Source organism: Myxocyprinus asiaticus, chromosome 21 (assembly GCF_019703515.2).
Source record: "Myxocyprinus asiaticus isolate MX2 ecotype Aquarium Trade chromosome 21, UBuf_Myxa_2, whole genome shotgun sequence".
In the NCBI taxonomy this organism is placed as follows: Eukaryota; Metazoa; Chordata; class Actinopteri; order Cypriniformes; family Catostomidae; genus Myxocyprinus; species Myxocyprinus asiaticus.
This window is the reverse complement of record NC_059364.1, coordinates 41,528,359-41,540,834: the sequence shown is the minus strand read 5'-3', so window position 1 is coordinate 41,540,834 and position 12,476 is coordinate 41,528,359. Positions and strand designations below refer to the sequence as shown.

Genomic DNA, 12,476 nt, shown 5'->3' with positions numbered 1-12,476 from the left:
CCAGAGACTCCTCCTCCTAAGTCTAAATTCCCTGATTCCCCTGCGGCTCTGCCCGTACCAACTGTGGCTCTGCCCCTGACCCTGTCCCTACCTTGTGGCCGCCTCCCAGTTCTACTGACCCAGTCCCTGCCCTGTAGCCGCCTCCCAGGCCTCCTGACCCAATCCCTGCCCTGTGGCCGCCTCCCAGGCCTTCTGACCCAGTCCCGGCCCTGTGGCCGCCTCCCAGGCCTCCTGACCCTCTCCCGACCCTGTGGCTGCCTCCCAGGCCTCCTAACCCAGTCCCTGCCATGTGGTCATCTCCCTGGCCTCCTGATTGTTCGCCAACTCCTCCTTGGCCTCTTAATCATCCTCTGGATCCTTCCTCGGGGGGGGGGGGGGGGGGTTCTGTTACTAACTGCCCTTTGTTTCCCCTTATGCATGGACTTCATTTCCCAGGATGCACCTTTGTTTATTACCCTCACCTGCCCTCCATCTTCCACAACTGTTCCCTGTTCCATCGTCATCCTTCTGTGTAAAAATTCCCTCTGGTTTCCTTCCCTCTTTGTCAGTTCTTGTTAGTTTGTCTGTTAGTTTGTTAACATGTTAATTTGAATGTTACAGACTTATTTAACCAGCAAACTGCTGTTACGTATGATTTTCCCTTTTTCTCAAGTGTTTTACTTTCATCTTTATGTCTTCATCTTCTGAGTTACATTAATAAAATTAGTCTGCATTTGGATCCACACTTTCCCATCTCGTCGCTGCCATCAACATTACACAAGTTTGCACGTTTTGTTTTTTTTTATTAATTTTTTTATAAGAATTTAGTAAATCACGGCCTATGAGTTTTGTTGTAGTTAGTGGTATTTTACAAAAATAATGAATGAATGAAATCTCTAATTTAAAAAGTCTGAGCAAATACACCCTTTGCAAGAATCTGTTCTGTTAAATATGGATTTAGCTCATTATTTGGAAACAGGCTGCTAAGGGCAGTAAATAAAAAAAATTCTATGTTTTTTATTTCTGAATAATTCTTCCTGAAAAGTACTTAAATAATCATTAATGGAACCACTAAGGCACTGTAATCCCCCCAACAATTCCCATCCCTATATATTATGAAATATAGGTATTTGTGCATCATGGTAATTTTTATGTTACTGCCTTTATGTTGAGTTAAATAGAAAAATCACTGTACTACATTAAAATCATGTAATAAATGTTTTTTTTATTCATTAGTAATTGTGTAATAGAGTAATTATTCAGTAGTAATAGAGAATCTACTGTAGCTCTCCATTGAAAATAATTGGAATGATTGGAAATGGCCTTACAGTAATGAGAATTTTAGAGAAATATATGCAAAATTGTCTTGAAAATAATGTCAAAATTAAAAAAAAAATAAATAAATAATGTTTCTCAAAAAATGCTTAATTTTCTTTATACAAAATATCTTGTTATTTTTATTTATTTACTTTTCTTGTTTTGATTTTGGGATGACATGTGACTTTCATGAGAATCACTCACTTATTCAATTTTTATATAGGTTGGTGGGGAAAAAATATTCTACAGTACAGTATGTCACATGGACAAATGGTGAATGCTACAATGATGAATTATGTGCAGCTGTCATTAGATCTATCAACTATTCACTCATACTGTAGGTATTTGTGTGTTAAACCTTTCCTACCATCTCTGTACCACAAAGCCTCAGGCTGCAGGTTGGCCAAGTTGGGGCTGATGGTCATCTTACATGTCAAAGTGACCTTATCACCTTCTTTTCCAAAGGTCACATCAAACGTCTCAAGGAAGGTGATGTTAATCTTTGTATACTTGATTTCAGGTAAAATCGCATCTGAGAAATGCAGAAACAAGAGAAGAGTTACTTTCTTTCAGCATTTGTTTGTCAATTGTACCGAGTCTTCACTCTTTAATGAATAGATGTTTTCACACTTACACTGATAAGGCATCCAGGAATAAGGAGAGGTCTTTTCTTCCTCTTTGCACCCTATAAAGTGAACATGACAGCACTTTTACAATTCAGTTAGTAATCGTAGGTATTTTTACCAAAAGAATAGTTCTAGTACACATACAGGACATTGTCGTACACAGAAACTTACTATATCGAAGTAGTTTAAACAGGGTTAGTGTGTTTGTTAGTCTTACTCTTCACAATGATGGAGGCCTGGCAGGATGCCTGTCCGTGCAAGTTTGAGGCAACAGCCGTGTACATCGCAGTGTCATCAGTTCCACACCTACAAAAGCAAGTATAACTTATTCACAGGTGTTTAATCAATACACTTCTGGATCTCAACCTGTCTTCACCCACTCCACTAATTAATCAGTCAATACATAATCACCATGATTGCTATTTGATTGGATATGTGCCACAGTCATTCCCTAATTGACAACTGGAAAGCACATAAAGTGCTTCCCCATCATGATGGATAAATTGGCAGTTAACTAATGCTCTTGTCAAGAGGATAATTGCTCCAAACTAAATGCTAATGTGGCTAAGCGTCTGCTTTCACGACATGTTCAACACAGGAGGCTCCGAAGCTTGAATGGCAAACACGAGACCAATGAAGGGGGAAGAAAATGAGAAGACTGTAATATGACCTTCAGCGTGACCATACTATATTAAAGCCTGCTCCCCTCACAACCCTTCACAGTCATGAGAGCACAGCTGGGGTTTAAAAGTCTGAGACCACTAGTGAAAATGCTTTTATTTAGCAATTTTTAACTTTATAGGTTTTTACTTTACAACTGTTATTTTTACCATAGCAAACTGAGCAAAAAGTGGATTTTAAAAGACAATCTGACTGTCTGTACAAAATATTTCCAATGTGGACTTTTGAACCCCACTGTCGCTAAAAAATATATCTCAATATTTCACAGCCTTTTGATTGATATTTGAAATACACCAATCAGCCACAACATTAACACCACCTGCCTAATATTGTGTAGGTCCCCCTCGTGCCGCCAAAACACCGCCAACCCGCATCTCAGAATAGGATTCTGTGATGATATTCTTCTCACCACAATTGTACAGAGCGGTTATCTGAGTTACTGTAGACTTTGTCAGTTCGAACCAGTCTGGCCATTCTCTGTTGACCTCTCTCATCAACAAGGCGTTTCCATCCACAGAACTGCCACTCACTGGATGTTTTTTGTGTTTGGCACCATTCAGAGTAAATTCTAGAGACTGTTGTGTGTGAAAATCCCAGGAGTCAGGAGCTTCAGTTAATGTTCACATCAACCATCAGAATGGGGAAAAAAATGTGATCTCAGTGATTTGGACCGTGGCATGATTGTTGGTGCTGGATGGGCTGGTTTGAGTATTTCTGTAACTGCCGATCTCTTGGGATTTTCATGCACAACAGTCACTACTCAGAATGGTGCCAAAACGAAAAACATCCAGTGAGCGGCAGTTCTGTGGACGGAAACGCCTTGTTGATGAGAGAGGTCAACAGAGAATGGCCAGACTGGTTTGAACTGACAAAGTCTACGGTAACTCAGATAACTGCTCTGTACAATTGTTATGAGAAGAATATCATGTCAGAATAGTATTCAGAGATGCGGTTTGGAGCTGTTTTGACGGCACGAGGGGGACCTACACAATTTTAGGCAGGTGGTTTTAATGTTGTGGCTGATCTATATATATATATATATATATATATATATATATATATATATATATATATATATATATATATATATATACACACACACACACACACACACATTAAGAGACCACTGCATGTATGCAGGTATGTGTTTGAATAAAATGAACATTTTTGTTTTATTCTATAAAGTACTGACAATAAATGTCAAATTATTTGGAATTTGGGAGAAATGTTGTCAGTACTTTATAGAATAAAACAAAAATTTTCATTTTACTCAAAAACATACCTATAAATAGTAAATCCAGAGAAACTGATAATTTTGCAGTATATATATATATATATATATATATATATATATATATATATATATATATATATATATATATATATCTTCTCTGAAGTGGCAAATAAAAAACATGCATTTTTCCCATTAGAGGAACCATCATTTTTACCAAACAAACATTGTTGCCAAGTAGATTAAAAAACTAAAAAACAGTAAGAAATCTGGTTAATAATCAAATTATGCATAAAAGAATCAAGTTATATATTTTTCACTCATGGAGGGCCAAATTTCTAATTTTTAAAATCATAGAAAATCCACCAAATCACGAAATAAATTAATAAATGTCCCTTGTATTTTGCCTAAACCCACTTGTCCAAAAGTGACGCCAACTGTCATTGAGTGACATGGCTATAACCGTAACATTAAAAATGAAGATGAAAAGACATGAAGCTCATGCTTAATTGAAAAATAAAAATGGACCCAAACTAGTGCAAAAAATGAAATACAAGGGACATTTATCTATTTATTTATTGATTTAATGATTATTTATTGATTTTATAGTTTTAATGATTTTATAATGTATTTAATGATTTATTAATTCAAAAAATGCATTGAATTATTTCATTTTAAATAATTTGGCACTCCATTTTCACTAAATGAACATGAGGAATAATATTTACTCATTTTTATCTTACTCATCTTTCGCATTTATTTGCACAAATATAACAATACATAGTAATAAACAGAAAAGGACAAGTGGGCATGAGTGGGAGTGTTTGCGCTATCTGTGGGTGAAATGCGTGCAAACAGTGGGTGTATTGAATGTTAATGAAGTGGGGCAAAGCGCAGTTTGCTATTTTCTTAAAAAATAGGTCATTATGCTAAGATGTTTGAGAACCACGTCTAATCTCAACGCAAATTCTAAAATCAATTCCTGCATTTGCAGTTTGGGGATTTAAGAAAAAGTATTTAAGGTTTCTTAAGTAAAGAAATTAAACATTAAACAGAGAAACATATAACAAATATTCATAACAAAACAATGAACAATGGGAGAGAAGCAAAGCATAGCAGGTGAGACACGGGCGAGCAGGATGAGAGCCAATAGTCCCAGAGATAGAGGTCGATAGAGAACATACAACACATACATCGTGGTCTGGAGCAGCGCAGGCAATAAACAGAGTTGGGATGCATTGCATACAGTCCATTTATACTACCAAATTCTTATGAATGGGCTGTCTTCATTTATATCGACATTTATTCAATATATTTATTAATAGGACGCAGATGTTGCAATAACTGAAGAAGAACCTCCAAATTAAATTGCACTTGACCCAGCCAATTTGCACTTTGCGCATGTGGTTTCACAAAACCTACTTGCCTAGACTTAACGCATACTTGCACGAAAATATCAAAACTTCATGGCCAAGCCCAATGACTTTGTCTGTATGACATATTGCATAGCACTGCACTTAAGGCATAGTGCTCTTAAAATAGGGCATGTGATCTCTATTTTAATACACTCAAACTCTGGAGTCATGAGAAGAGGAAGAATTGTAAAATTTGTCTAAAGGCACTTCCCTTAGGAAACTTAATGGCCAAATAAAATCATCACAATATTCACATTATGTTGCTGAATTTATTTATTTTTTTTATCACCAGCAAAATCATTTTTAATATATATTGTGAATATTAAATATATTGCCTTGCCGTTCTTTTGAGGCACGGCTGTTTGTCAGAAAGGTAAATGTATGGTCAATTTTAGAGCAATGCCAAGCTTCTCCTGTGAGGTTTTTGCTCTGAATTCAAGAAGCGGACATAAATGTGACATAAGAGTGAGGGAGAGTGTCTGTTGGACTGACTGTGTGACAGCAGTGAAAACCAGCTCTCTTTAAGGCGCCGGAGTGTCAGATGACACCAAACTTAGAACTTTGGCATGAACAGCTGACAGGAGCTCAAGACAGGGCGGACCTGGACTAAATTGGAAACGTTCTCATGCAATCCCATTGACATGACTTCCTTTTGTGGAAATATACTTTTTTGTGAACTTTTATCGTGTTTCGGATGATTTTGGAGGTTTGGAGGATGAATCTCATGAAATCTGTCAAGAACATGTCCCTTACCAGACTGATTTCCCAGTGAAATCAGAAACAGGAGGTTGGCTTTTCTTGAGCTAAAATCGGTCTGTGCTTATCAATATTGTAAACACTGCCCCCAGTGGCCAAAGCAGTAAGTGTTGTTTGGCATATTAACATGAGCTTCATATTCCGAGTGAAATGTCCACAGAGGGGTGCCAAAAGTGAGCTTAAAAGCGAGTTGTTTTCAGCTGTACATGATGTAATACAGTGAAGAGGAATGCATATTTTATAAACTGTACCCCCCCCCCCCCCCAACCCAAACCCCATACCTAAGACTAACCATCAGTAGAGTGAAAATGTAATGTTAGAGGGAAAAATGCAACCTCTGAATCACACTCGTCACTGATTATGAAAATGCGATTGCTTCCTGGTTTCAATACGGCATCTGAACCCAGGTCTCCTATGCTGCTGATGAGAGGGCGCTTGTCAGTAAGTCGGCATAATGTAGCTGATCCTAGGGTACTGGAACTCAATGAAACAACATGCCGACTTCCCATGTGATTAAGTTGCCCTTACGGTCAAGTTTCACCCCAAAATCAAAGGAAAGAAAAAATATGGTTTGCTTTAAAAAAATTAATCCTGTTTCAAGGGCTGTGAAGATTTTTATGATTTTCATGGCAATGAAGCACTTTTTTTGTTTGTGTGTTTGATCAACTACCTTTAAATGCAGCCTGATCTCATGAAATTTACGTGACAATGGCAACATTTTTGCAAACCAAAATTACGAGTACACATTTGGCTGCAGTTTCCCAGTGATATATCCAGTGGGGGGTGCCACAATCGAGTGAAATGATGTTGTAATCAGATGAGGTTTTTAAGGTGAATATGAGATGGATGTTTCACTGAGTAAAACGTACCTCCTTAACCTAAAACTTTAACCTAAACCTAACCAATGGAGTTTTAAAAAAGCAAACAGACATCCTTACCCTAAACCAATACCTAAACCTAACCGAAAGTTTTTTTTGAAGCAAATTCAACATGAATAGCACATGTACTGAAGCAACCACATCATTTCGCTTCTATGGCACTTATGCTTCACTATCACTTTCATTTCGAGCGTCCTTGGCTGGACTCAAGACACAGTTTCCGAGTCCAAAGTCCAACACTCTAGCTGGTGAGGTACCGTAGAAGTTAATCACATTGGAATACATGTGTAAATGTAGGTGAGTCTGTAATACAAGCGTTTTAATGTATCATTTTAAATGATGCATTAGAGTAAAAGTGTTTTGTTATAATAATATAGCAGGGTGTGAGTAAAAGAGGGAAAAATAAGTGTTTATAAAGTCATAATCAGCCGTTGCGTTCGTGATTTGTGTGAAGTAAATAAAACGCACAGTCGTTGTAGCGCCCCTAGTGTTCATTTCACCAGGAAACGGCAGCAAAACAAAGTGGCACGTAAAACTTGTTTTTCAAAAATGTGGTTATAGTAACGTTCGTTCAGTGAGACTAGGCTGTTTAAATGTATACTGACTTGAAAATTACTGTACAATTACCTCACTATTGAGAATAATGGGAATTACAAAACAAAATCTCAAATGCCCGGTTGTAAGTTTTCTTGCTGTGGCCACTTTCAGGGATAGTTTACACCAAAATGAAAATTAGATTATAATTTACTCACCCTCATGTCATTCCAAACATGTTATGACTCACTTTCTTCTGTGGAACACAAGAGGATAAACTTTAAAAAATGTTCCACACAGTGAAAGTGAATGGTGACTGAGGCTGTCATTGTGCCTCTCCTTTTGTGTTCCACAGAAGAAAGAAAGTCATACAGGTTTGGATCCACATAATGGTGAGTAAATATGAATATATATATATATATATATATTATTATTATTATTATTATTATTATTATTATTATTATTTTATTTATTTATTTTTGTTTTGGTGAAGTTTTCCTTTAAAAACTTAAAGGTAAGCATGTACTCATCATACAGACTGAGTCTTGCTGTTGTATAGTTTATGAGCAAAACAGCACATTGTATCACTGTCAGAAAAGACCAGAGCAAAGTTCACATTACTTGAGGATAGTGAGGGCATGAAGTCCAGCGTTGCTCTCCACAAAGCACTTTCCAGAGGAAGTGTCCAAGATGACGTCATCCTTGAACCTGCCGAATATTTATGATATATTATTAATAGACCTTCTTAGCATTTCTTTACCGTGCTCCATGCATATTATTACATTTTAGATGTTGTTGCATTAGATAACACAATTTCAAACAATGTGGCATTTATTTCAAATAAAGGCAGCACACTTTTCAAACAAAATAATTAGCAAAAAGAAGTTTGTTAGGTTTGAAATGATATACAGTAGATATACTGTTCAAAATTAAGACAAAATATTTGGACAAATTTTAGTGGAATTAGTCCATAGTTACTGTTGAACTCCACTTGCGATTACTCTGCTAGGACACATGTGTGAACTCGAGGGGAACTGACTTCATACAGTACATCCACAAAAAATCACTGCAACACCAGTTGCTTAAAGATTAAGCAAAATGGCTCATAAAAGTTAAGTTCTTTTGTTTGCATATGCCAGTGATTTGAATTTTTTTGTTATCTAATGCAATGAAATGAATATATTTTAAATTTTGACTTCCAAATACTTTTTGGGGGGCACTGAAAATACAGTTATATAATACTAGACATAAACCTGCGATTTCAACTCAAACTGACTGAGAAAAGAGATATTGCACGGAAACCTGGGGTATAGGAAACACAGTAAGACTGTTTGTGTGATGAAGCCTCACCATTTGACGTGTGGGGTGGGGTATCCCTCCACAGAGCAGAACAGTTTAATGGGAGTGTTCTCAAACACTGTGTGGGACCTCAGTCGCACCACGAACTTTGGGCCCCTGATCATCGACTCCTCGCGGACATATTTCTCAGGCATCTTCTTCTCCACCTGATGAAAGAAGATAAATGATAACATTTGTGGTATGTGTGACAAACTGCATTTGTGGCCTGCTATAGGGTTCCCACAGCTCTTGACTCATGAATATTCAGAACTGGAAAACACAATTACCTGAGAAAAAATTCAAAATAAAATTCTCTAAAATTTCAGGTTTTCAATTACCATGAGAACCCTGCCACTACAGGTAACAGCAATTGTCTTTAACATAGAGAAAACCCCTTTTGTATAACTAAGCTTGAACTATGTTTGGGTTGAGTAATTACATAAAGTTGTACACTCAATAACAGCAATGACATTCTGAAATGGACATAAATCAGAAGTAGGTGCTGATGTAAAATGCAACTTTACCACTCCCTTGATTCTTTTCTCTGTCTGGTATTGATATTGAATCTCTTCAGCTGCAGAGCTAAATGCACAAACACACACATTGAAGTACATTAAAATGATAACACTGGGAAAGCTCAAAGACTAACAGGTCAGTGCAATTGCTATGAGAAAAATAAGGAATTCATCAAGCTATCAGTTGGGGTCAAAAGTTCATATGATTGCAGGTTAATAATTAGTTTATTCACTTTGACATGCATCCAAACATATACAAACACATATTTCCCATGCATTTAAACAACACAATTTAGATCAATCCACAGAGGGAAAAAGTGACAAAATATAATTACACTGATCTGCAAGTATTTTGTACTTTTTATTTTTTTATCTTATATTTCCAAATGAGTTCCGAGATGTTTGTACATATAAATATGTATAAATGTATATTTCTTTCTCATCTTTTACCCATGGTTCTCTTGAGACAGCTATGGCCTTGACCTACAATTTGATCTGACTGCAAAACCAAAATTATGACCTTTTGACCCCTCAGAGAGCAGTCACCACAAACACAATTTGCTTGTTTTGGTGTGACGTTCTCTTCACTAATAAAGCAAATCTCTGCTAATCACTGATAAATCAAATTATGACCAATTGTGACCATCTGTCTTAGTTTAAGTCCCATAACTAATTGTAATTGACATTTTACGAACTTAAAATGAATTGAATAGGCCTCTTATTCTGAAATAACATGTATACTCCATTTTGATTTGTTGCTTTCCATCTTAAATTAAACTGGACAGCTTATCAAAGTGGCCTTTTCTAGTTTTCTTTATTAATTATTAAAGTCTCTCTATGTAAAATGCATTAGTAAAAGCAAACTATTACCAGGCATTATTTATCTACAACAGCACAAGCAGAGGAAAATATTCACATGAAGGTGTCTGTTATAGTTCAGTTACTGTTGGTAATATAGGCTTTATTAGCATGTTATTACTATGTTACATTTTGTGTTTGTATTTTATTTCAACAAGTAGTTTTAGTATTGCTGTCAGCATCACGATTAGCTGCAATAATTCAACTCTTTCTGCTATGATTCTTCACCGTGTACCTTACCTTGTGTATTCCCGAACAACATATTTAGACTCAGTACTGCGGTAGTCTTGACTGAAATGCTTGTGTCTGGTAACGACTGCAGCCATATTTGGCAACCTCAAAGGACCTATGAATCAAACCAGGAACAAAAACATGCAACGTCTTTGCACACAAGACATAATGCTTGGATTGACAGATGCCCAAATGCAAACTAGAAGGAATTAGGCCTAGGATTACTCAATGTCCTCTCTTCTCAGTGGTAAAAGTATTTTAATAAATGTGTGGACCACTCCTGATACGATTTAGGTGTTAAGAAAGTGGACCTGTTTGTGGAGACAAGGAGGAGGGGGTGTTCTGGAGCTTTGGGCCTCAAGGAAGCCAAGCGTCATGGCAGTTTAAAATTAGAGGTTGGGGGTTGGGATATCAGACTGTCCAAGGAGATGGATACAGTATTCCAGGGTTATTATTTCTATTGTATAGTGTACATTTGAGAAGCATGTTACTATAGTGTAAATGTTGTGTAATACAGAGAGTTTCGATATAAAAAAAAAAAAAAAATTCAGGTCATTTAATTGGTATAAAGACAAAATTATGACATAAGATGGAATCATTAAGTAACAAGGTAATTTTCAAAGGTTAAATCAAGTGCAAATAACTTAAGGTAACAACTATGCTTACCCACTTATTTCAGTGTACTTTCCATTTTTAATATGGAAAAATTAACTACACTACTGTTTCATTCCACACATTTTTGAGGGGGAAACATAAAACAAACAAAGAAACAAAAAGTCGTGCATACTTAAATCAATGCAACATTACACCACCTAAAACATGAACCCCATATGAACACAGCACGTGCAATGTTTTCATGTTTTAAATATTATAAAGCTCATAGCATCCACATTTCACAAGACAATTTTCCACAATAAAACAATTAAATAAAAATCAAGCAATATAAATGTGTCCTCAGTCCAAATATTCATTCCTCCATCCTCTAACAAAACATATGCTTAAAGAGCACTAAAAATATTTGAATTGCTCATGTTGTAATCGCCTTCAAAGTCAAGTGCAACTCCCACTCAAGCAAACATAATTTAATACAGATCAACATCCTACCAAGTTCAAAAGTCTACTTCAGTCTCAACAGCAAAGAGTATTTCTACAAAAGTAACTCTGTGTTGTAATTTCAGAGAAAAAGTGTGGAAATAAACGGCCAGACACACTGTACTCACCCCTGGAGAATTCAAGAGCGCAACGCAGAGGTAGATGAGCCTCTACCCGCCTAGGAGAAACCAGCTGATGAAAAGCAAAATATTATCCATGTGGAATGCTGCTGCCCCCGCACCCCATTTATGGATGGGCATTGGACTATATATAGCATTTACACTAACTTCTCTCAATATTTCGTATACAGTCATTAAGACACAGACGTTTTCAAATGAGGGTGGATTTGGGGTTACATTCTGTCATTTTAAATATTTGTTAAGTTGAGTGGTATTCATAATATATAAGCATAAATGGTTTAACCCATGTGCGTCAATTTAAAAAAGTTACCCAGAGGTCCTTAGAGGACAAAAATGTCTGCGTCAAAAAACTGCCGTAATAATAGTATATATTAATATTATTTTCCACTTTCAGGTTAATTGTTAATTGTCTTGAGTTAATTTTTTTAACCTACATCAGTCCTGATCATAACTACCAAATATTCATTCATTTTCAGGATTTTAACCCTTTAAATGCCAGTTTGTTTATATAATGCCACTGTTGTTTTTTATGAAAAAAAATAAAAAATAAAATAAAATGAATTATTTTCCACATACTAAATGCTAAGGGGAATTTTTTTTTTTTTTTTTTTGGATTATCATGGTCTGGGATATGTCAATGATTAGCAACAACATTGCTAATTGCTAACATTTTGATGCATTATTATTTTTTGTGCAGAGTCAGATTTTAAAAATAAATAAATAAATAAAAACACACACTCAGTACCTTAGAGGACAAAAATGTCAGCATCAAAAAACTGCAATAAAAATATTATATATTAATATTATTTTCCACTTTCACTGACTTAGATTTTTTTAACCAACATCAGTCCTGATCATAACTACCAAATATTCATTCATTTTCAG

The 12,476-nt window shown here is 36.0% G+C and overlaps 1 protein-coding gene across 2 annotated transcripts in view; it reads right to left on the bottom strand.

The window, feature by feature from the left end:
* LOC127412306 (myomesin-2-like) overlaps nt 1-11,653 on the bottom strand; it is a 96,478-nt gene extending 84,825 nt beyond the window's left edge. Inside the window, exons 1-8 of one of the 2 annotated variants that reach the window (XM_051648553.1) lie at nt 11,580-11,653; nt 10,369-10,474; nt 9,280-9,337; nt 8,768-8,922; nt 8,039-8,125; nt 2,140-2,228; nt 1,931-1,981; nt 1,664-1,828 (exon numbers count right to left, since the gene is read on the bottom strand). In XM_051648553.1, the coding sequence (XP_051504513.1) occupies nt 1,664-1,828; nt 1,931-1,981; nt 2,140-2,228; nt 8,039-8,125; nt 8,768-8,922; nt 9,280-9,337; nt 10,369-10,454 (691 nt within the window). In that variant the 5' untranslated portion in view covers nt 10,455-10,474; nt 11,580-11,653. Of the gene's footprint in view, nt 1-1,663; nt 1,829-1,930; nt 1,982-2,139; nt 2,229-8,038; nt 8,126-8,767; nt 8,923-9,279; nt 9,338-10,368; nt 10,475-11,025; nt 11,037-11,579 lie in introns of those variants that run through there. The other variant, XM_051648554.1, reaches the window with a different exon arrangement.
* Nucleotides 11,654-12,476: the final 823 nt, after the last annotated feature.